Source organism: Geotrypetes seraphini, chromosome 6 (assembly GCF_902459505.1).
Source record: "Geotrypetes seraphini chromosome 6, aGeoSer1.1, whole genome shotgun sequence".
Classification (NCBI taxonomy): Eukaryota; Metazoa; Chordata; class Amphibia; order Gymnophiona; family Dermophiidae; genus Geotrypetes; species Geotrypetes seraphini.
The window spans coordinates 241,394,018-241,419,790 of NC_047089.1; the positions used below are offsets into that span (position 1 = coordinate 241,394,018).

At 43.8% G+C, this 25,773-nt stretch overlaps 1 protein-coding gene across 3 annotated transcripts in view; it reads left to right on the forward strand.

Annotated features, from left to right (window-relative positions):
- Positions 1 to 25,773, forward strand: part of MAP3K15 (mitogen-activated protein kinase kinase kinase 15) — a 220,792-nt gene that overhangs the window by 42,564 nt on the left and 152,455 nt on the right. For all 3 annotated transcript variants that reach the window (XM_033948236.1, XM_033948234.1, XM_033948235.1), the window contains exons 2-3: positions 6,269 to 6,408; positions 14,308 to 14,331. In XM_033948236.1, the coding sequence (XP_033804127.1) occupies positions 6,269 to 6,408; positions 14,308 to 14,331 (164 nt within the window). The remainder of the gene's footprint in view (positions 1 to 6,268; positions 6,409 to 14,307; positions 14,332 to 25,773) is intronic.

Consider the following 25,773-nt stretch of genomic DNA (forward strand, 5'->3'; position numbering starts at 1 on the left):
TCTGGTCTTAGTTTCAGCTAATTACCGCAGCCTGCAGAGACGATCACCGGTGCTGTAGCATTCCTTGCAGGCTGCCATCAGCCTCCGCAGCACGTTCCCTCTGCTGCAATCCTGACCCTCCTCTGCAACGATCGCTACAGCACCAGCAATCCTCTCTGCAGGCTGCGGTAATTATCTGAAGGTAAGAGTGGGAGGCCAGGGGGGAAGCCGGAGGACACTGCAAAGAGCGGGCCGCAAAATAGTACCTGGCGGGCCGCATGTGGCCCCCGGGCCGCGAGTTTGAGACCACTGCTATAGCCAATACCTTGTCACACTGCTTTGTTGTCTTCAGATCTTCAGACACTATCATCCCAAGGTCCCTCACCCCATCCATGTATAACATAACGGTTAATTAATTAATTAAATTGTGATTTGAGGAGACCAAGATGGCGGATGGACTGTTTGGCTGAGTGCTTCGCTACAGAGTGCTCGTTTATCATCGGTTTTTTTTCTTACTAATAATAATTACCTGCAGCAATGTCAAAGTGGAAGGGCCGTTGGAACCTCACGACGTTCGGGCCCGGCCAGTCTCGGCAGTATAGACGAACTTCTGCGACAAATGCAGGATGTCACGGGGGCGTCGGCACGCCCACAGGAGATGCGCCGTGACGAGACGGAGGCATTCTCCATGGGCCTGGAAACCATCTTGAGCCCCGACGTCAGAGTGCCTCCTCCTCCTTCTCCTCAGATCGCCAGCTCCCCGCGGTTGGAGGAACCATCGGAAGGCGGTGAGGGACTCTCCCCAGAGGCCGTGGGGAGCATGGAAGGGAGCATGAAGCTGGATCCCCTGTCTTTACAGGGGATTCTGTTGGAACCTGGGGATTTGCCAACACCACGGTCTGTCCGTGAGCAGGAGAACCACAGTCAGGAGGGAACCCCGGTTGGTGAGACTTTTGACCCTAAAGAACTTTCCTTTACATTTAAGAAACCCCAAGAAGTAACTCTTGAGGCAATTTGGGATCTTGTAGCAGATCTAGCTACATCAATCAAGCCCCAGCTGATTCAGCTGGGACATAAGATTACCATATTTTCACGCATATAATGCGCGCGTTATACATGATTTTACAAACCGAGCATAACCATGCGCGTTATATGTGTGAGCGCGTTATACGATTTTTTTTTTCATTGCAATCCGGCATCCCCCCTCCGAACCGGCATCCTCCCCCCTGCTCGCGTCACCCCCCCTCCCCCGCAATCCTACATCCCCCCCAGCACCGCAAAGACATCGCTTACCCCGATTGGGCACCAGCACCAATGCACAGGACGTGCCAGTGCCAATGCCCAAAGATCCTCCCTCGCCTGGGCTGGGCTGGGCTGGGCTGGGCGGTGTGAGGGAGATCCTCCCTCTTCCCTGTGCTGGGCTGGTCTGGGCTTTGAGCATTTGCGCATGCTCAAAGCCTTCTGGTCTCGCTCTCTCCGAGATTCTGAGAATCTCGGAGAGAGCGAGACCAGAAGGCTTTGAGCATGCGCAAATGCTCAAAGCCCAGCCCAGCCCAGCACAGGGAAGAGGGAGGATCTCCTTTGCACCGCCCAGCCCAGCCCAGGTGAGGGAGGATCTTCAGGCACTGGCACTGGCACGTCCTGTGCATTGGTGCTGGTGCCGGTGCCCAATCGGGGTAAGCGATGTCTTTGCGGTGCTGGGGGGGATGTAGGATCGTGGGGGGGAGGGGGGTGACGCAAGCGGGGGGGGAGGATGCCGGTTCGCAGGGCCAGAAGAGAGAGTAAGCGGGGGTGGCGGGAGGAGGTTTTAGCAGCATGCGCGGTATACGCATGTGCGTGCTATATAGAATTTTTTTTACATAAATACGTTGTCCCCGCGCGCTATACGCGTATGCGTGTTATACACGTATGCGCGTTATATGCGTGAAAATACGGTAATATCCAAGAAAATGAAATCAAGAATATCAAAGTTGACTTACAAGACTTAAAAAATTCAACATTGAATTCTTCCCAAGAAATGAGTTTCTAAAAAAGTTACTGAAACACTGGTGAGAGATCTAATCTAATCTAATAATCCTTAGGTTTGTATACCGCATCATCTCCACATTCGTAGAGCTCGGCGCGGTTTACAGTAGAAGAAATAGGAAGGAACTACAACAGAGGGTTAGAGGTAGAAGTGTGAAGAAAATTTAGAGGACTTGGGATGCCAAGATAGAAGAGTTTCCTTGATTCCTAAGTTGGAGGGAGACTTACATTTTTTGAGAAAAGCCAGGTTTTCAGATGTTTGCGGAAAACTTGGAGAGAGCTCAAGTTCTGAAGAGGGGAGTTAAGGTTGTTCCAGAGCTCAGCGATTTTGAAGTGGAGGGAGGTCCCTAGCTTTCCTGTGTGGGAAATGCCTTTTAGCGAGGGGAAGGATAGTTTTAATTTAATTTAATTTAAGGAGAAAATTGGAGTCTCTAGAAAACTTCTCCTGTAATAACAATCTTAGACTAATCAATTTTCCTAGGGTTGCAGCTGTAACTCCTAGAGACATGCTGAAACGTTACTTGGAGGAAGTCTTAGAAATCACAGAGGAACTGCTGCCACCATTCACTCAAGTGTATTATTTACCTATCAAAAGGGAAGAAAAATTAAAGGAAGATGATCAACAATTGCTTCATATTTCTACGATCTTGGAACTTTCGGACAGGGAAGTAGCAAAGCCAGCAACACTTCTTCTCACAGTTGCCTTAGCACCTGATAAAAACTGGTTATTGAGACTTTTCTTTAAAAATAAACAGAAAGAATTTCTTGGGTATAAAATACAAATGTTTCCAGATCTGTCACGAGACACACAAAAACGTCGACGTGAATTTTTGATGTTAAAACCAGGTGTTATTGCTCTTGGGGCGACCTTTTTCCTTCGTCACCCATGCAAATGTGTGATATTGTATCAAATGCAAAAATATGTTTTCTTTGATCCTGGCCAATTTACAACCTTCTTATCAGCAGCTCCCCTGGAAAAAGGAGGGGGGATATGAGTACTCTTTGATTAATTGATCTCCTTCCTCAACTCATACAATCTTTAGTCTTTAGTTTTTTGTTTTGTAATTTCTTATTATAATCCTTGCTGATTCTACATATTGGTCTCTTTATTTTTGAGGACTTGAGTTAAAGTTAAGCTATATACAGTATTATATTATTTTTCTTTTTCTTATGATATTGTATTGTATTTTATCTTCTACTTAACTTTACCGTTCTGTACAAATGGACACTTGATATGTTATTGAAAAAACGATAAATAAATAAATTAATTAAATTAAATTGTATTTTTTACTTTTCAATGTTTTTATTGATAACATGATGTAATAAATATCTTCCAACATAGTTGTATTACAGTATGAAATCTCATACATTGAAATTTAATATTAAATTCTGTCATCAAATATTTCAGGTTCTAAATACATTGAGGCAGGAAGATAAGAAATACAGGACTTTTTCTATATTGGGTAACCTTATCGTATGGATACATCTAATTTTTACAAAATCATGTAGGAACAGAATTATTGATGGGGACATTAATAAAATAATTTCAAATCAGGCATGGAAGGTTTTAGATTAAATCAGCCTTACCAGCGATAAGAAATGAAGGAGGGATTCAGGGACTGGTGACCCAGGAGATTTAGAGGCAGGAAGAACAGAGATTAGTTCTTAGAAGTTGGAGGGCCTCTTGGGGACTGGAGATGGATTGCAGAGATGATGGGAGTAAAGCGGAAGAGCAGGAGTGGGGAAGGGTAGGATTCCAGTAATGAGCAGATGCATATGGTAGGAACAGAGAGAGGGAGGGACTGGAATTCACGATCCAAGTTTGAGAGAGATGTTGGGACGGCCTAGTACAGGGGTAGGCAATTCCGGTCCTCGAGAGCCAGAGCCAGGTCAGGCTTTCAGGATATCCACAATAAATATGAATGAGATAGATTTGTATCTCAAGGAGGCAGTGCATGCAAATCCATCTCATACATATTCATTGTGGATATCCTGAAAACCTGACCTGGCTCCAGCTCTCGAGGACCGGAATTGCCTACCCTTGGTCTAGTACAGGGGTGGGCAACTCTGGTCCTCGAGGGCCGGAATCCAGTCGGGTTTTCAGGATTTTCCCAATGAATATGCATGAGATCTATTTGCTTGCACCGCTTTCAATGCATATTCATTGGGGAAATCCTGAAAACCCGACTGGATTCCGGCCCTCGAGGACCAGAGTGGCCCACCCCTGGTCTAGTAAATAATGAACAGTTAGAAATCAACTCCAGGGCTTTTTCTAGGGAGAACAGGTGTTTGAAGGGAGAAGCGAGCAAGCACCGATAATTTTCTACTCAATCCCAAAGTAAATTGTAGAATAATATCTGCCTCATAGATTATAATGGCTCATAATGATCTTGACTCCAAGATAAACCGATCTCTTATTTAAGTCAGACTCTAAAATGTTATGCATTGCTTGAGAAGCTGCAGAAAAATGTTGAGAAAACTTATGGTGCCACGATCCAGTTGTGTTCCCTGGAAGTCAGAAATCAGGGACTCAATATTCAAAATGATTTAACAGGCAGGAGAGTTTCCTATCTGATTAAATTGCTTGTGGGAGCCTCCGCTAATATCCAGGGGACTATATGATTGGTTTAACAAATGAGCGTTCATTTAGAGTCTTACATAGAGCTTATTTTTCACAAATCCAAGCTTTTTATGCGGGTTTAATTAATACCCCGATTTGTATGAAGTGTAATAAGGATCCTGGTACTTTAATGTAATGTAATGTAATGTAATGTAATGTAATTTATTTCTTATATACCGCTACATCCGTTAGGTTCTAAGCGGTTTACAGAAAATATACATTAAGATTAGAAATAAGAAAGGTACTTGAAAAATTCCCTTACTGTCCCGAAGGCTCACAATCTAACTAAAGTACCTGGAGGGTAATAGAGAAGTGAAAAGTAGAGTTAGAGGAAAAATAAAAATAAAATAAACATTTTAACAAGACAGCATTGATCTAAATACTTTGGAAGGTAGAAGAGAGGAGAGAAAGGAATAGAAGCAGAAGGGGGAAATTTAAATGATAGAAATAGAACAAAACAAAGACAAAAGGCAAAACAATAGATAAGATTAAAGATAAATCATAAGCTGGAAAGAAAAATAAAATAAAACTTTGCCTTCAATCCACGGTTTCAGCGTCAGTGATGAAGTGGAGCAAGTAAGTTTAGGAGGAGCGATTGACGTTTCCAGAAAGGGCTTCTTCAGGGAAGAGACTTGGCAGACAGTCCCAGGATGCCTATGTCTCCTCCCCTGCGATGTTCTCCCATCCATGCATTCCCTCCCAGACACACTGCCCGTTTTAACTCGTACGTTTTGGTCATGCCCTTTAATTAGGTCATTCTGGTCTGCCATCCTGTTATTTTTAAGCTCAATATGGGGTAGTTCGGTTGTAGATTCATCAAGGGGAGTAATTTTTGGAAAAGCTGCGGCTTGAGGGGTTTTTGGTAAAAAGAAGTGTCTCTTATTTCAAAAGGCGTGTATAATAGGACATAAATGTATTATGCAATTTTGGTTACCAAAAGAAGCAACTAGTTTTTGGCATTGGAGGAACCAGTTTCATTGTCTATTGTTATTTGAGACTTGGGAAGTTAGGCGTTTGGCTAGGAAAATTCGTATGTTTATGGAAATTTGGGATCCGTATATTCAGAATCTTTCAACTAAGGCAAGAAGTTTAATTCTTAATGATTTACATTGAAGCTATGATTATTTATCTAAAATTCCAGTTCTTTACTTTTATTATTCTTTATTTTTGTCAACTTTCATTGGGTTTGGGGGGTTTAATTTTTGGGTTATTTTATTTCTTTAATGAAAGATTTACACATAATTTAGGGGGTTAGGGAAGGGAGGATGGGTGGGCGAGGTGAATAGGGAAAAGGGAAGGGGGGAGGGTATTGAGAGATGCAATGGGTAATTTGGAAATATATTTTGAAGAAATGAAAGACATTTGATGGAAATTAATATGATGAATTTTAATGTAATGACTATTTTATTGTATAATATTATTGTATATTTACTGATTTCTTCACTAAAATGTTATAACAAATGAGCGTTATATCGTAATCTGCTCTGTACAGTTGAAAGAACCGAAAGCAGCACACTATACTTTTGGATATTAAATTAAAATCCATCGAAACAGATCTGAAAATTCATGCGACGTTTCTTATTTTCTTGATTTGTGGATTTTGTTTCAAAGCTTGGGTTGTGTGTGTGTTTCTTTTTACTGCAGATGTAGCGGTGGTGGACATGAGTGACTTGGGCAGGCAGCCGTCCCTCTTCTACCATCTTGGAGTGCGTGAGAGCTTTGACATGGCGAATAACGTCATCCTGTACCACGACACAGACGCAGACACAGCTCAGTCACTCAAGGTAACGTCTTCTCTGCCCCTCTCCTCTATTTAGTTATGCATACCTTCAGTTATTTGTGTTCTAAGTTTTACAGAGAAGTTTTAAATGACTGTATCTCATTTATGGCATTGGCGTCCATTTTTTTTTTTTTTTTTTTAAGGATTTATGTCCGTATATGTGGTTAGTGCCATTATTTGATTGTTTCCTTGATTTGGTATAGAGAGTTTTTGAAATTACAATGGAACCTTGGTTTACGAGCATAATTCGTTCCAGAAGCATGCTCGTAAACCAAATTGCTCGAATATCAAAGCAAGTTTCCCCATAGGAAGCAAGGGAGACTGCTTTGATTGGTTCCACCTCCTCCCCTCCCCCCACGAGGCTACCGGCGCTGCTCCATTCTCCCCCCCCCCTTGAGGAATCCGACGCTATTCCAAACCCCTCCCCGCGATCCAGCTTCCCCCCCCCCGCTCGCGTTGCCCCCCCTCCACCGCGATCCTACTTTCTCCCCTCCTGAGCAGTCAATGACACCCTTTACCCGACTTAGCACCAGTGCCGGTGCCCGAAGATCCTCCCTCTTCTGGTGCGGCTGGGCGGTGCGTCGGAGATCCTCCTTCTTCTGGGCTGGGCTGGGCTGGACTGGCTTTGAGCATTTGCGCATGCTCAAAGCCTTCTGGTCTCGCTCTCAATCTCGGAGAGAGCGAGACAAGAAAGCTTTGAGCATGCGCAAATGCTCAAAGCCAGTCCAGCCCAGCCCAGACCAGAAGAAGGAGGATCTCCGACGCACCGCCCAGCCCAGGCCGCGCCAGAAGAGGGAGGATCTTCGGGCACCGGCACTGGTGTCAAGTCGGGTAAAGGGTGTCATTGACTTCTCGGGGGGGTGGGGGGAAAAAGGATCACGGTGGAGGGGGGGGCAACGCGAGCGGGGGGGGGTGCCGGATCGCTGGGGGGGATGCCGGATCGCGGGGGGGCCCTCGTACAGCGAGGCAAGCTCGGTTTACGAGGCACCAAGTTTGCGAATGTTTTGCTCGTCTTGCAAAACACTCGCAAAATGGTGCACTCGTAAACCGAGGTATCGCTGTACATTACATTACATTAATGACTTCTATTCCACCTGTACCTTGCAGTTCTAGGTGGATTACAAAAGAGACTAACTGGACATTTCCAGGAAAAATTCAATGTAGGAGTTTTGGTTTACAAAAATGATAACTGGACATTTCCAGGAGGTTTGCAATTTTAAGGAGTTGTTTACATGGTTGAGTCTTTGGAGATGAAGAAATAGCAGAATAGGAAGAGACTTTTTGGGGGGAGGGAATTAAAGGGGAGGGGGGATAAGGGGAGGGATTAGGTGAGCTGTATACATTTTTTGAAGAGCAGGGTTTTTTTTAAGTTCAGTAAGTTTTATTGAAGTTTTATACATAACAAAGGCATGAAAATATAGAGAATATGATCAATACAAGAGCAGGGTTTTGATTTCTTTTCGGAATGTTTTAAAGTTGTTCGTTGTTGTCAGTAAGTTGGAGATTTCTTATCTTCGTAGAAAACAGCTTAAGACTTTTTTTGCTTTTGAAGGTTTTCAGCTCTTAAAGACTAATTCATCTGTCATCCTGAATCATGTATTATAGCTAATCTTTTGTAAACCACATTGAAATTTATGGTAATTGCGGTCTAGAAATAAATTCTTATGTTATGTTAACATTGGGACAAAAACAAGAGAAATGACCCAATTATCTCCACAGAGAAACAAAAAAACAATGTGGAGAAATGATGTTCCTGAGATGGACTTTATTGATATTAAAATGATAATAAAACTTGGCAAACCGCATAAAAACTTCTAGGACTCGGTACGCTGAAAAGCTTTGGACCCTGGACCTGCGTGCTAAGGCTGTTTTTATTGCATGGGTAAGGTGACCCAATCCAACTACATTAAGGGCTCCTTTTACTAAGCTGCGCTAGCGGTTTTAGCTCGTGCTGGACGCTAACGCCAGCATTGAGCTAGCGTTAGTTTTTGGCACGTAGCGTGGGGTTAGCGCCCGGGGCAATGCAGCGCGCGCTAAAAACGCTAGCGCACCTTAGGGGTCCTTTTATCAAGGCACGGTAGGGGGTTTAACGCGCATAATACCGCGCGTTAAACCGCCTGCCGCGCTAGTCGTTAACGCCTCCATTGATGAGGCATTAGTATTTTGGCTTGCCGCGGGGGTTAGCACGTGATGAAATGTCCGACGCGCTAACCCCCGTAGCGCACTTTGATAAAAGGAGCCCTTAGTAAATCCAACGATAAAACGAATTACGAATTCTAGGGGAGGAAATGATTTCAAGGAGCCGCCACTCGGGTTGTCTTTTTTTGTCTTACCAAGTTTCAAGTTTATTAAAATATTTGATGTGATCGCAAAATCCAAATCCGATACGATTTACATTCGGTTATGAATTAGGTTTAAAAAACAAACAGAACAGAACAATTGGAACTATTTTGACAAAACAAAACATGTGAAAAAGGGAGTAAAAAAAATTAAGGATTAAATACAATTCATAAACTAATAAAAAGGGGTAGGTAATAACCCCAAGAGGTTAGGCGGGTTACCCACTTAATTTTCGCTTACCAGCGCTGCTAGTTGACTGCAGTGTCCTAATATAATAGAATTTAAGTGATCCAATTAAAAGTGTCCTTAAAAAGCCAGCTTTTTAGAAGACTTTTAGGGCTCCTTTTATCAAGCCGCGCTAGCGGGACTAGCGCACGCAACTTTTAATCACGTGTTAACCCCCGCCAAAAAACTACCGCCTGCTCAAGGCAGGCGTTAGCGGCTAGCGTGGCCGGCAGTTTAATGAGGGCTTGATAAAAGGAGCCCTAAGTAATTTTTCTTCTCTTATATTGATCGGGAACGAGTTCCAAATCTGAGGGGCTGTAACTGAAAATAATTGTATCCCTCCTTGAATAAACTAGTAAAGATTTTTCTTCGGATCTTAAAGATTTTGTGGGAGTATAAGGCAGTGTTCTTCAACCACCGGTCCACAGAAATTTCCTGCCAGTCCACAGGGCCAGCACGTGCATCAGGCCCAAAACAGTGTTCTTCGACCGCCGGTCCACGGTGCGATCGATGCGGCGTTATCTTTGAGCCAGCTCCCTCTTCCTCACTGACTCAGTGCACAAAGCCACGGGCATCCTGCGCCTGAACCAGAAGCCTTCTCTCTGACGTTGCAACGTCAGAGGGAAGGCTTCCAGATGAGGCACAGGACGCGCAAGGAGCCGCTGCCCGCAGCTTTGTGCACTGAATCAATGAGGAAGAGGGAGCCGGCCTGAAGATAACACCGGGGGCGGCATAAAATGGCCAGGCGGGAGCAGGCCAGAAGGTAAGGCATAGCATGGAGGGAGGGAGACAACAATGGTAGGGGGGAATGATTTTATTTTTGAATTTAGTGATTGAATTATGTCAATTTTGAGAGTTTACATCTGCTGTCAGTGTGCTTTGTGTAGTTTAATTTTATGGTTAATCATTATGTGTTGTTAATAAGATTATATTGTGTATCTGTGAAAAATGAATGGAAAAAATAGTGCTACAATTAGTACTATTATGGGGGCGGGGTCTGGGGTGGAGACTGGGTAGAGATGGGCGGGGTCTGGCCCACGACTTAGCCCAGTGTCCTTCAACCGCCGGTCCACAGTGTGATCGATGTGGCGTTATCTTCGAGCCAGCTCCCTCTTCCTAACTGATTCAGTGCACAAAGCCACGGGCAGTGGCTCCTACGGGCATCCTGCGCCTGAACCGGAAGCCTTCTCTCTGACGTTGCAACGTCAGAGGGAAGGCTTCCAGATGAGGCACGGGACGTGCAAGGTGCAATTAGTACTATTATGGGGGCGGGGTCTGGGGTGGAGATTGGGTAGAGATGGGCGGGGTCTGGCCCACGACTTAGCCCAGTGTTCTTCAACCGCCGGTCCACAGAATAATTCTTTTATTTCTGCCGGTCCATAGGTGTAAAAAGGTTGAAAAACACTGGTATAAGGTATTAGAAATCTTTCTAAGAATGCAGGAGCTTTGTTTATTAGTATTTTATGTGTGAGTAATGCTATTTTATATGTAATTCTGTGGTTTACAGGTAACCAGTGCTTTTCTTTTAAAAGGGGAGTTACGTGGTTGAATTTTTTCTTTTTAGTAATTATTTTTATTGCGGTATTTTGGAGAATTTGCAGTCTACGTAATTCTTTTAAAGTAGATCCCTTGTACAGGGCAATGCAGTAGTCAATCTTTGATACGACTAACGAATGTATTAGAATATTCAGCAATGATTCATCAAGAAATGCGGATAATGATCTGATCAACCTTTACCTATAAAAACAGGTTCTCACAAGTGAACTTATTTCACCGTGGCAGCTAAGTTTTTGATCCAGTATAAACCCATTCTATTTTATTTATATTTTTATAATGCTCATCCAAAAATTTTTCTTCAAACAGATTTTACTAATGTGTAAATGCAATCATAGTCAACGACTAAGGGCTCCTTTTATCAAGCCCCGCGAGCGGTTTAATGCGCGTAATAGTGCGTGCTAAACCGCGGGACGTGCTAGTCGCTGCCGCCTCCTCTTGAGCAGGCGGTAGTTTTTGGCCAGCGCGGGGGTTAACGCTTGATGAAAAGTCGCATGCGTTAACCCCGCCAGCGTGGCTTGATAAAAAGAGCCCTAAGGGCTCCTTTTACTAAGGTGCGCTAGCATTTTAAGTGCGCGCGAACCACGCGCTAACCAAAAAAATACCAAGGCCAGCTTTATGGAGGCGTTAGCGTTTAGCGCGTGCGGTATTGTAGTGTGCTCTAAAACCGCTGGCGCACCTTAATAAAAGGAGCCCTAAGTCAAAAATAGACAAGGGGGACCACAGACTTGGTACTGTGTTCAATATTACATTACATTAGGGATTTCTATTCCGCCATTACCTTGCAGTTCAAGGCGGATTACAAAAGAATTATCAAGGAAGTATTACAACAAGATCTTACCAAAAAGAGATTTGGACATTTTCAAAGAAAGTAAGAAATGAGTTTGGTTATTTGTTTAGAGCAGTTGGCTTTAGTGAGAGGCAGTGTTTGAAACTAGAGAGTTGCACGGGCACAGAAATCCCACCCATCCCCGCCAGAATCCTCTCCATCCCCACCCGTCCCCACCAGGATCCTCTCCGTCCCTACCCGTCCCCGACAGGATCCTCTCCGTCCCCATCAGGATCCTCTCCGTCCCTACCCGTCCCCGTCAGGATCCTCTCCGTCCCCACCTGTTCCCACCAGGATCCTCTCCGTCCCCACCCATCCCCGCAAGGAATTACCTCCATCCCCGCCCGTCCCCATAAAAAGCAGCAATTACTTCTGACAGGATCATCAGTTCCACAGTTTCTTTTGTGTTTGTGCTGCTGTTTTCCTTGTGGAATCTCTTTGGCGGAATCCTTTTTTTGTTTTCTGTTCAGGTAATTAACTTATAAACCCCCTCTTTTACTAAGGCTGACGTGTCCATTATATTATACTAGATTTTCAGCCCGTTACATTAACGGGTGCTAGAATAGATGTATGTGTCTGTCTTTCTTTCTTTCTCTCTCTCTCTCCTTAGCCTGTTTCTGTATTTCTGTCTTTCTGCTTCCAAAACCTTCCATCCCCGTTGGAGTCCCGTTGGCTAGAGGGGGGTCCCCGTGGGAGTCCCGTGGGCCAGAGGGGGGTCCCCGTGGGAGTCCTGTGGGTTAGGGGGGGATTCCCGTGATCCCCATTCCCGTGCAGACCTCTATTTGAAACTTGCAGTGGTGTTTCTTTTTTCAGGGATTTCTTGAAGAGTATGGTCTTTATTTCTTTTCTAAAAGTCTTGTAGTCGAGGGATGCCGTCAGTAGATTGGCAATTTGGTTGTCTAGTTTGGCTGGTTGAGTGGCTAGTAGGCCGTCATATAGTTTTTTCCATTTGATCTCCTTAATTGGGGGGCATGAGAATGGGGTGTGAGTTTTCCTATGTCTGGTTGAGGTGTTGTGGATGAGGCGGTTGTTCAGGTAGTTTGGACTGTCTCCGTATAAAGCCTTAAATAGTGATTAAAGAGAATATGGCAAATCTGAAATAAAATCACTTCTCCAGTACTTAAATTTTACTTCTTTTAAGACGTTATGCCAGCTTGTAGCGAAACATATGCTCAGAGACGCGGAGGCAAAAACAAGGGGCGAACCCCAAGAATATCGCCTCACCACCCAGGCATTGCATATCAGTGCGGTTCAATAAATATTAAAAAAAAATGTTCTTTTCGCTGAAAAACACAGCCTAACGTATTTTTATGCTGCTACAACTTCAAAAGTCACAAACTTATCTCGGATCACAGGTTCCGACGTGGCCCGTTTCGATCCTGCGTCAGGGAACCAATTACTGTGTTCACAAAAGTTTTTCTAGGGTGGTGTTGTCTCAAAAATACTCAAAACTATTCAAAAATGTTGCCAACAGGCTAACTACATCCACCAGTTTACTTTTAAATCTGTAGTAGCATGAAAAAAACCCTGAATATAAATTAGAAACAGAAACATAGAAAATGACGGCAGAAAAGGGCCATAGGTGATAGTGTCCGAAGATCTAAAGGCGAAAAAACAGTGTGACAAGGCAGTGGCTGCTGCCAGAAGGATTCTGGGCTGTATAAAGAGAGGCGTAGTCAGTAGAAGGAAGAAGGTGTTGATGCCCCTGTACAGGTCATTGGTGAGGCCCCACTTGGAGTATTGTGTTCAGTTTTGGAGACCGTATCTGGCGAAAGACGTAAGAAGACTTGAGGCGGTCCAGAGGAGGGCAACGAAAATGATAGGAGGCTTGCGCCAGAAGACGTATGAGGAGAGACTGGAAGCCCTGAATATGTATACCCTAGAGGAAAGGAGAGACAGGGGAGATATGATTCAGACGTTCAAATACTTAAAGGGTATTAACGTAGAACAAAATCTTTTCCAGAGAAAGGAAAATGGTAAAACTAGAGGACATAATTTGAGGTTGAGGGGTGGTAGATTCAGGGGCAATGTTAGGAAATTCTACTTTACGGAGAGGGTGGTGGATGCCTGGAATGCGTTCCCGAGAGAGGTGGTGGAGAGTAAAACTGTGACTGAGTTCAAAGAAGCGTGGGATGAACACAGAAGATTTAGAATCAGAAAATAATATTAAAGATTGAACTAGGCCAGTTACTGGGCAGACTTGTACGGTCTGTGTCTGTGCATGGCCGTTTGGAGGAGGATGGGCAGGGGAGGACTTCAATGGCTGGAAGGGTGTAGATGGGCTGGAGTAAGTCTTAACAGAGATTTCGGCAGTTGGAACCCAAGCACAGTACCGGGAAAAGCTTTGGATTCTCGCCCAGAAATAGCTAAGAAGAAAAAATAAAATAAAATAATAATTTAAATTGAATCAGGTTGGGCAGACTGGATGGACCATTCGGATCTTTATCTGCCGTCATCTACTATGTATATGTATAAGTCTGCCCACCTAACAGACCCACCCACCTAGGCTTATTTTCCTAGAGATCCCACTCCTAACGACCCTACACCTTAGCTCGACCCTCTTAGGGATCCCACATGGGCATCCCATTTACTCTTAAAATCCGGCACACTGTTGGCCTTTATCACCTGCAACAGAAGCCCGTTCCAATGGTCAACCACTCTTTCGGTGAAGAAATACTTCCTGGTGTCACCATGAAATTTACCGCCTCTGATTTTGAGCGGATGTGTAACATTTTCTCTGCGTACAGTATAGTTACATTTTTGAATAGTTTTGAGTATTTTTGAGACAACACCACCCTAGAAAAACTTCCCATGCTACCCACTGCCTAAGTGAACTGTGGTGCCTAATGTCCATTAAATCCCGTTGCCACGCCAAAAGTGTAGAATCCCCCCAATGTGCGCAGAATTATTCAGTAAAAATTTGTATGCTAATTTCATTATGTTTTTCTTTTACAGGACATGGTATCACAGAAGAACACAGTAAGTATTAATCCTCAGCTTTTGCAGACATTGTGAGAATTTTGTGAAACGTATTTCTGTTGGAAATAGCTTTGAGGCCCTAAAACTTGAGCTGTGTCTATGAAGCAAGTGAAGTTGTGTGTTCAGATTTGCGGGATGGATCTTATTTCGGCTGTGCGCCGCTGCTCACTGTGCTCTAAATGAAGCAGGGAAATACGGTCCATGGGGGCAGTAGTCGTGTGAACAGGAGAAGGGGTTCAGGAGGGAGGGAAGGAAGAAGGAGGCAGCAGCTGGGGTTTAGACTAGGGTTACTATATGTCCGGATTTCCCCAGTCATGTCCTCCTTTTGAGGACATGTCCAGGGGTCCGGACGGCTTTTCATAACCTGGCAAAGTCTGCGCATGCACGACCGCCATGCGATGACATCACACGCACGACAAGAGCAGGCAGTGGGGAGCGGAGTTAGGGCGGGGATGGGCTTAACTAGGGGGTCCGGATTTTCCAAAAGGAAAATCTGGCAATCCTAGTCCAGGCGGATCTCTGGGGCCATTGCTTCATTCATTTATTTAAAGATACTGTTCATCACTTTTCCAGTCCATAATCAACCGCCCAAGTGCAGCAGTCCTGGTGGGGTAATTGTATTGGTGGAGTTGTGTTCAAGTTTATTTAAAATATTTGATATAATCGCAAAATCCAAATCCAGTGCGATTTACATTAGTTAAAACTTAAGTTAAAAGAAAAATCCAACAAACAGGACAATAAAAACTAGTTATGAAAGACTAATACATTTGAAAAGGGAGGCAGAAAAAAAAATGGCTAAATACAATTCACCCCCTCCCCCCGAAACAAAAGGTTGGGGAACGTTGCCCGTTTAATTTTTACTTGACAGTGTTTCTTGTCCAATATAAAGGTGCAAAATTTTGAGTGAATCAGTTGTCAAAAAGTAATCAAGTCAAAGTTGTTTGATAAATTTATTATCTAAATGAGGACATTGCTGTTAACTAAAATTTTATACTGAATTTTTTAGGAAAATTGCTGTATTTCAATTAATTGTATTTCGCTGATTGTCCAGCCCTCTTCTGTGTAAACAGCCTAGAAATTGTTTGATTATGGTGGTGTAGACGAATAAAGCTATGTTATGTTATGAACCCATTAACAAACTAAAAGAAATCTATAAATGTATTTGTTTAGTTAAAATACTTAATATTCTGTCTACGGAATCAGTCCTCCCTAAGTATATTACAAAATCACATAAACATGATTAAAAACAATTCAACAAGTCTGTAGGAGCCAGAGCTGCGGGTGGCAGTTGATGTTGAGCAAGCTTTGTCATTGTATCCAGTGGGATAGAGAGGGGAAGAGATGCTGGGATGGGAGGAGAGTGAGCAGAGGGAAAAGAGAGATTAGCTAGTGGAGGGATGGGAGAGATGCTAAATCCAAAGACAGAGGGAAGAAACAAGAGAGCAAGATGCTGCACTATGGGGAGGGAGAAAGGTAGTGGCCCTGAGATAGGAGGTGCAGAAGAATAATAATAATAACAACTTAATAATAACTTTATTTTTCTATACCGCCACAATCTTACGACTTCTAGGCGGTTTACATTCAAGAGAGCTGGACATTCAGCGAGTTACAATATGCAGATAGTCAGAGGAAATACAGAGTACATCAACTTTAAGAAAGCGAAAACATAAAATGTACAGTGCACTAAGAAATTTCCGAGAGGACCTGTTAGGAAAAGGTCGCGAATTACAAAAAAATACATCAAAAATTACAATATACAGTTTAAGAATTTTTCAGGGGGGACGTATTAGAAGACATGTCCCGAATTGCGAAATACGGTTTGATTAGGATTTCTGAGGGGTATATTGGGAACGAGAAAAGAAAGAAGTGTTCGGTGAATTCTGTTTAGCTGATATATTTGTCGAATAAGGCAGTTTTTATGAGTTTTCTAAAAGCGTTGTAGGTCAGTCTAGCTTTATTAATGTAGTTGTCTAGCCAGTGTTGTTGTTTGTTTGCTTGGTATGGAAAGAGAGGGGGGGGGGGGGAAAAGCTGGACAGAAGGAGAGACAGGGACACAAAGAGATGATGCTTGAGATGGGAACAAAGAGGACAGGTGCTGAACATGGAGGAAAAATAGGGACACGGTCCCAGAGGAGAGATGTTGAATAGATAGGGACAAAGAAGGAATGATGGTGACCATGGAGAGAAAAGAAATGTTTAATGGACTGGAAACCCTGGAATCTGTAGAGGGCGGATGGGACTCAGGGGAAGGAGGAGCAGAACAGAAGACGAGTGGGATTTGAATGCAGAGGAGAAGATAAATGCAACTTAGGGGGGGTGGGAATTTTTGGAGGGAAAAGCAGAGAATTGTGAATGGGATAGATGGAGAAGGAATTTTGAGGAGATAGGGAAGACCTGTCTGTTAGCATGGATGAGTAGGCATGTGTTGATGTATTGGGGAAATTAGTGATGAAATGGGGGGGGGGATAAGAGAGGTGTTGAAGTGTGAGGAAAGGTTGAAGCATAATGTGAATTACCTGGAAGTCAAGAGATAAAGTGAAAGGCATTGAAAAGAAATGGATATGCCTATTAAGACGTTTGTAAAGAAAGTAAAACCTGGCAGACGAGGCTTCCAGTGGCTCTGCCAAATATGACAAGATTTCTAATCTAATCTGGGATTTATGGGTTACACTATTCCCCTTACAGCATTCAGTGAGACTGTGGTGCTGGGAATGAGATGCAGTTATAGCAGCTATGTTGCACTCTCTAAGTGTTCCCTTAATTGGGAAGAGTCTGTTCGTCTTGTCTTTGCAGCCTTCCAGACTCTGCCTAAGACTCTGGGTCGGAAGCAGAAAATTCAGTTCTGCTTTATGCACTGTTGAGAGCTAATGGAGGTGCAGTGCACGGAATTTGCCTGATCTTGACTGCCTTGCAAGAACTAAACCTTCCTTGAACAATTGCAGAGATACATGTTCAGGATATCGCTCGTAAATTGCCATTGTGTCCTTCCTCCCTGGAGGGACATTTTTAAATTCTAGGAAACATGCCGGATATGAGCTGAGGTAACTTTTAGAGCGGACTAGAGCATTTTGGTCACACAGTCAGAAGAGAAAGACCATTGGAGAAAGGACATTATGTTTGGGAAGATAGAAAGAACCGGGCGAAGAGGTGCGACCTGCAATCAGATGGCTGGACTCGTTGAGAACAACCGTGGGGATGACGCTGGAGGGCCTTTCCGGACTAGCACAAAATCGATCCCTTTTTGGATCTGTAGTTCATCAAGTCGTAAGGACTCGAGCATGAGTCAATGGGCCTGACTAAATAGAGCATTTCTAGATGATTCTGAAATCCAGCGGTTTGTTCTAAAAGCCTACGGAGCAGATCGATCGGCCTGGTTATAACTGTATTACGGCAATTTGTGTTACCACCATTCCTGAGATACTGTAAATGACATATGACATAGCAAATGAGGGCAGATAAAGTCCATCCAGTCTGCCCAACAGCCGCATTCGTTATTAAAGCGATGTTGAACTAACGATCCAATATATTGTTACATTTTACATGCTAAGTTCCTCTATAAGATATCTTCCCCTTCCCACCGACATATAATACTTACACAACTACCACTACTATTTATCATTTCTATAGCGCTGAAAGGCGTATGCAGCGCTGTATATTTAATATTCAATAGACAGTCCCTGGTCACGGGACCAGGAAGTGACATCAGAGGGAAAGCCAATGACAGCATGAGCAGCAGGCCGGAGAAGCTGCTCGCAGTGGCGAAGATTTAAAGAGGTACGGAAAGGGAAGGGAGGGTGCCAGTGCATGAGGAAGGAGCAGGTGGAGGGTGGAGAGGAGGCCACGAGGGGGCGCCACCGCCCTGGGCACCTCCTACCTTTGCTATGCCACTTTTTAGTGTGGCTTGATAAAATGGCCCCTTAATGTCATTTGCACATGCGATCACTTTTGCTCACTGCTCCCCTTTTCAGATGATTAACGAATATGTTAAGTAACATTTGTTCCAGTACATATTCCCGGAACACTACATTGGGAAGACTGAGTCTTTAGTCATATTCCCCCTTCCCTCTATTTTAGGGTATTATGTCCTATTCAGCGGCGTAGAGAGGGAAGCTGCACCCAGGCCGAAAAGAAGATGGCACCTGACACCCTCCTGAACCTCCAAGTCTTAAGGTCTTCACTGACAGCAGCGCTGTCTTGAGCCTGCCCTCTGATGTAACTTCCTGGTCCTGAAAACAGGAAGTTACATTAGAAGGAGGGCTTGGGGTCGGCATGAGCAGCAGAGAGGAGCTGCTAGTGAAGGCTAGAAGATTTGAAGAGGTACATGGGGGGAGTGCATTTAAGAGACCCCCCCATTGTTGAGGGGGGGGGGGTGGGCAGGAGAGATGCCTGTGCCCTTGAGAAGACAGTGCCTGAGGCGCTCTTCCCCCCTCCCCCCTTCTCTTTACTACCCACTGGTCGTATTGAATACCTTTTTAATTCCCTGGAGAGGCTTACATGAGGAACTTTGTCAAACCCCTTCTGAAAATCCAGATGTACTAAACTGACTGCCTCATGCTCTCCACATGTTAGTTTGTACCTTCAAAAAAGATCCGACAGATTGATTTGACATAATTGCAGTAGGCCATGTCAGCTCTTCCCCATTAAGCCTGGTCAAGCCATATGCCCAATAAATATTTTCTTAATAACTTTTATCATTTTCTCTGATACTGATTTCACGGGTTGCCCAGGAATTAATGTTGCATTGGCTTCCTTCCAGCCTTTAGATGCAGTGACAGATTTCAGTAATAGATTGCAGACCTGCAATTGGTAATTTGTAGTTTCATATTTGACTTCTTATCACAACTCTGGGGTAATGCCATCAAGTCCTGGTGATCTGCCACCATTAAATTTGTCAGTTTGCTGTATGATATCTCAGCGTCACCATCTAATGTTTCTACTTGTATGTGTAATTTAATTTATTCTTATGTTTTAGTTGTTTTGTTACTTGTCATTTTAAGTCTGTCTTCCTTTACTTTGTAATTTTTATTAATCTGTACATCGCTTAAAATTCTGATTAAGCGATTAATCAAATGTAATAATAAACTTGAAACTTGTCTTCTCTGAGTACCTCTTTTACACCTTGGCCATCTAGAGGTCCAGCTGACTCCTTTGCTGGCATCTTGCATCTGATGTATATGAAAGACTTCTTATAATTAGTTTTTCCCACATTCTAAAATTGAAAACCAAACTATGCCTCAGATAATTAGGATCAGAGATAGTTTTTGTAATAATGAGCATTTATTTCAACAGAAGTGAATTTGTTAAGTAGTTGGATCAGTGGACAATTGATTTTAGATGATTGTGCAGGGGAAAGGATGGTGCAGGGACTGGCACAGATTATTCGGGGGAGGAAAGAGATACTGGAGATCAAATGAACAGTTTTTCAAACTGGGTGGACCAGGAGACCCTTATGTGCTGGTAACCACTATATTAAATGTAGGTCTCCAGTTCAATTTTGGCTTAGGTTGGTAGCAATCATCTGAAAGTCATTTGAAGGTCAATGTGAGATGGATTAGTAGTCTTGGTTCAGTTTCCACTGTGTATCCCTAAAACCCAGTGGCGTGCGGTAATATTTACAGCAGGGAATTCTAAAGCAAAGGTGTCCAACCTCGACTTTTGCCAGGCCGAGTTTTCAGGATTTCCCCCACAAATATGCATGAGATCTAGCTGCATACAATGGACGTAGTGCATGCAAATTCTCTCATGCATATTTATGGAGAAAATCCTGAAAACCCAACTGGATTGTGGACCGATGTTGGACACCCTTGTTCTAAACATTAGTGCAATCCGCACCCTTAACCACTGTTTCTGCTAAACGACCATCATGTCTTGGTCTGGGAGTCTGAGACTGGTATTATTTAGTGTAGAACTGCAGATTCCATCAAAAAATACTTTGAATAATACAGTATAGATGCATACAATATTCATGAAATGGGGAAACAAGAATGAGTAGCATTCAAAATGGCTGTTATAGGGGAAAACTCCCCCTCCAGGGATTCAAGACAAAGTTAGACAAGTTTCTGCTGAAGCGGATCGTACGCAGGTAGGGCTGGTCTCAGTTAGGGCAATGCTCTTTGACCTAGGGGCCGCTGCGGGAGCGGACTGCTGGGCACGATGGACCACTGGTCTGACCCAGCAGCGGCAATTCTTATGTTCTTATGAAAGATTTATAAACTATAATGAGTTTTACCTCATGCCAAGTTGTCATTTCTTTAATGACATTCACTATTTTTTCTGCGGCCCTCCAAGTACCTACAAATCCAAAATATGGCCCTGCAAAGGGTTTGAGTTGGAGACCACTGGCTTAACTGTAACCATGACATCCTGTTTGCCTTTGGGAAGCAGAGCTGAGATTGTGATGTCATAATGCCTCATTCCACCAATAAGAGCCAGCCTCATCAGTGATGTCACAATGGCTTGATTGTCCTGTTGTCCCCTCTGCCCTCCAACCCAGCCAGCAGATTAACTGTTCCCCTTAACTCAGTGGTCTCAAACTCACGGCCCGCCAGGTCCTATTTTGAGGCCCTCAGTATGTTTATCATAATCACAAAAGTAGAATAAAACAGTTTCTTGATCACTTGTCTCTTTAGCTTTAAATGACAATATTATTATTAAGACTTAGCCAAAGGGAAAGATTTATAAACTATAAAGAGTTTTACCTCATGCAAAATTGTCATTTCTTTAATAAGACATTAACTATTTTTTTCTGTGGCCCTCCGAGTACCTACAAATCCAAAATGTGGCCCTGCAAAGGGTTGGAGTTGGAGACCACTGGCTTAACTGTAACCATGACATCCTGTTTGCTTTTGGGAAGCAGAGCTGAGATTGTGATGTCATAATGCCTCATTCCACCAATAAGAGCCAGCCTCATCAGTGATGTCACAATGGCTTGATTGTCCTGTTCTCCCCTCTGCCCTCCAACCCATCCAGCAGATCAACTGTTCCCCTTAACTCAGTGGTCTCAAACTCACGGCCCGGGGGGGGCCACATGCGGCCCACAAGGTCCTATTTTGAGGCCCTCGGTATGTTTATCATAATCACAAAAGTAAAACAAAACAGTTTCTTGATCATATGTCTCTTTAGCTAAAAATGACAATATTATTATTAAGACTTAGCCCAAAGGAAAGATTTATAAACTATAACGAGTTTTACCTCATGCCAAGTTGTCATTTCTTTAATGACTCACTATTTTTTCTGCGGCCCTCCAAGTACCTACAAATCCAAAATGTGGCCCTGCAAAGGGTTTGAGTTGGAGACCGCTGGGCTAGATGGACCATCGGTTTGCCCGACTATGGCCATTCGGTTAAGGTTGAGCCAACTGAGGGATAAAGCAAAAAAAAAAACAACCAAACCAAACCAAACCAAAAACAGCACAAGTCACACTCACAAAATATCTTGTTTCTTACTGGTTGTCCTAAGGATCTAAACATGGGTAAACAAGCACCTTTCTAAAAAAAAAAAAAATTACAGCCAGAGAACTTTGACATATGTAAGCGGTCCACAACCCTTCAAAAATGTACGTCTGGTTTTGACAAGTATTTTTTTTTTTTTTAATTCTTTATTTATATTTTGAACATATTATCAAGAATAAACTTCTTATACAGAATATGATTAAGTCAACCTAATAAAATAAACAAAAGAAGTAGCATTTATATAACAAAATTACTATTTACTCAATCAAATTTAAAGTCCCAAAATTGAAGATCCAAGATGTTCCTGAGTGAGAAAGCTATTTTAAAAGAAAAAAGAAAAATTCAAGTTACAAATTAGGCGGTCAGATGAGAATGGACCAAGAGTAAATTTATACATTGAGATTTTCTTTATCCCCTTCAAGGCGCCTCCTGGAGAGAAATCCTGTCAACTGAGAGGGTTCAAAGAAAATAGAATTGCAAGATTTATACTTTACAATACATTTGCAAGGATATCGTAAAAGAAATGATGCCCCATTGCAGCGACCCCAGGCTTAAGAAGCAAAAATTTCTTCCTTCATTTCTGAGATTCCCTTGTCACGTCCGGAAATATTTGAACTTTATATCCAAGAAATTCTTTATGTCTATTCTTAAAATAAAGCTGTAATATCCCATTTTTATCCGGTGATAAAACCACCGTAGCTAATAGAGTAGCTGGAATAGCTACCTCCCCCATTGAAGATTCCAATAATGATGTTATGTCCATCCGTTTGCCCTGACCTTGTTGTTCTAATAGATGTTGTTCTTCCAAATTTTTTGATGTTGGCAAATAGTATATTTTAGAAAAAGGAGGAAAGGCATCATTAGGGACATTGAGAACCTCACAAAAGTACTTCTTTTGCTGATAAAGAAGGAATCTTTGGGAAGTTCAAAAATCTAAGATTATTCAACCGCATATTATTTTCCATCATTTCCACCTTTCTCCTAAGGTTAAGATTGTCTTTAATCAATGTCGTTTGGATCTGATTTATTTCACTTATCTTTTTATCTATTTTTTCCACATTATTTTTCATCGATATATTTTCCTGTTTAAGTCCATTTATTTCATTTCTTTCTTCTGAGAATTTCTCTTCTAGTACTTTAATCTGTGGTGACAATGTTTGTCCCAGAGTAATTACCAAGTCCCATATAGAGTCTAAGGTAACATTCATGGGTTTAGGAACGGAGATTATACTTGCTTGCATTGTCCCAACTTCCACAGAAATGGCAGTCTTCTCTCTCTGGGTTCCTTGCTCCAATTCAAGTCCCTTCGTTGTTTCCACCGCAGTCTCGTCCTCCTCCAGTGCTTCGCCCATTTCAGCCTCCCGGGAAACGAAGTCTGCCTCTTCGGACTGACTACTTTCCCGTGGAGAGCTAGCACGCTGCGGTTGAGGGGGGCGGGGTCCTAGCGTCGGGGCTCAGAGTCGACTCTAGCCCAGGGAAACTTGCCGCGACCTCACTCCTTCCCGGCGATTCCAGCGGGCGACTCCCCGATGCAGCTACCTCTTGGTTTAGGCGCCGCAAAAAATCCTCCATAGTCGTCTGAAGAGGAGTCTCCGGGCGCCTCGAGGCTCCAGAGGCGCCTTTCCCTCTCCTCTTCGGCGTCGATAAGGCAAAAGGTAAATATTATTTGTTCGAGTCTCTGGCGGCGTCTCACTCACTCTCAGCAGCTCGCGGCCATCTTGGATCTCTCTTCATCCTGCCCTGCCGCAGCACACAGCCGAACAGTTGACATGTATTTTATCAATCAGTTTCCTTATTTTAATTATGCTGCATGTTGCAATCTCTTTCTTGCCTTCATTTATCCTGTTCTTCTTTCTGATTTAGCCTATAAACCACTCTAACCACTGCATTCATGGTGAAAAATGTGAGTCCATCAAAAATAAACCCCCAAAACCCTACTATGCTGCTATATAGGTGCCACCTGCAGCCATAAGGGCTATTGAGGTGGTAGGAAGGTGGGTATAATGGGTTTTGGGGGGCTCACCATGACCTGCAAGGGAGTTGTGGGGAGATGTTTATATGGCACCCTTTTTGTGAAGTTCACAGCAGTGCCCTGTAAGGTGCCCCGTTATTCTGTTGCCATGTCTGGGTGGCATTGACTTGTAAACAATTTAACTTATATTGAATTACATTAAATGAAATTTGTCATGCTGCATCTTTTTGTTAAAAAGTGGAAAGCTACCAACAACACACACACACACTCCTTACTTCGCAGACACAAATATTTTCAAATTTAGGTTAAGGCAGATCTAAATGAACAATATCCATTGTAATTCTGAGGCGAGTGGGAAACCCCACCTGTACCCTCCTTGAGAGAGAAAGACAGGGAGGACGAGGGCAAAAGACCATAAGAATAGCCTTACTGGGTCAGACCAATGGTCCGGCTAGCCCAGTAGCCCATTCTCACGGAGGCCAATCCAGGTCACTAGTACCTGGCCAAGACCCAAATAATAGCAAGATTCCATACAGAATCCATAGAATAACAAGATTCCGGAATCCCAAAGAGTAACAAAAGACTCCGGAACCCCAAGGAGTAGCAACATTCCGTGCTACCAATCCAGGGTAAGCAGTGGCTTCCACCATGTCTTTCTCAATAACAGACTATGGACTTTTCCTCCAGGAACTTGTCTAAACCTTTCTTAAAACCAGCTACGCTATCCGCTCTTACCACATCCTCTGGCTCCCCCGTCTGCACCTCAGAACTGCTCTCACCTTCCGGCCCGCCCGCTGCAGGAACTTACTCAGCCAGTACAGCTACTCGGTGACCCTCTCTGTCTCAGGTGGGCCATGGCAGGATCCAGAGCTTCTCCTAGCACAACCCAGGTTCCAGACTACAGGCAGGCCCATTGCAACTCGGAGATCCAGGACGGGACAAGCCAGAAAGCCAGCATGAAGCCCAGCACCGGCCCCAGGAACATGCTGGAAACCAAATACAGGGAAGGTGCCACAAATCCAAACTGGCTGAGGGCACGGTCCCTCTGAGCAGTGGTGTAGTGAGGGTTAGAGGCGCCCCTCCCCCACCCTCTTCTCCGACCCCTAACCCCTACATGCTCATTCCCCCTCCCACGCGTGTGTGCCGCTGCCCTTCTTTTGTAACGTTCCTGGTGCGAGCAACCTGCTGTCACGCCTGCGTGGGCTCTCCCTCTGATGTCATTTTCATAAGTCCAGGAAGTGATGTCAGAAGAAGAGCCCAGGCAGACGCGACAATAGGTTGGGGATTGCTGCTTGCGCCAGAGACATTACAGAGGCACGGGGGAAGGGAAGCGATGCATGTGGTAGGGGGTGGGGTAGGGAAGGAGCGGGAGATCAGAGAGGAGGATGGGTACCGTGCCCCCTACCCTACCTGTGGTGGACCCCCCCACCCCCCCTTACTTCACCACGGCCCCTGAGCAGGTTGCCATGGAGGATTCAGCTCCTTTAGTGAATCCTTCTGAAGGCTTTTTGGTTTGCTCGTTTCTTTTAATTTCATTGGTTGGGTAGGCTCAGAAGTTCTGCCCCAAAACTAATCAAATTAAAACAACAACAAAAAAAAGCCTTCAGGAGGATTCACTACAAGGACTGAATCCCCTGACGGCACCACACGCTCCTCTGCCCTCAAATAACAGGGGCAGGAGACCAATTGTTTTGTTCCGTGTGCTGCATGCTGATTGGTCAGATCAGAGGGTGTGTCCGGAACCCTCATTTCCCCCTTTTCTTTTTTTCGTCTCTTTTTCTGCTTCACCACGCCCTCTTGACACCAAAACCTCACTAGACGTCAACAAACACAACTACCCCATACAGCTCACCATTAAAATACTGGGTGTAACTCTGGACCAATGTCTCCCCATGAAAGACCAGGTGGACTCCCTAATCAAAAAGGGTTTTTTCACCCTCTGGAAACTTAAATCCATTAAAGCATACTTTGATAACTCTGCATTCAGAATCCTGGTACAATCCCTCGTACTGCGTCAAC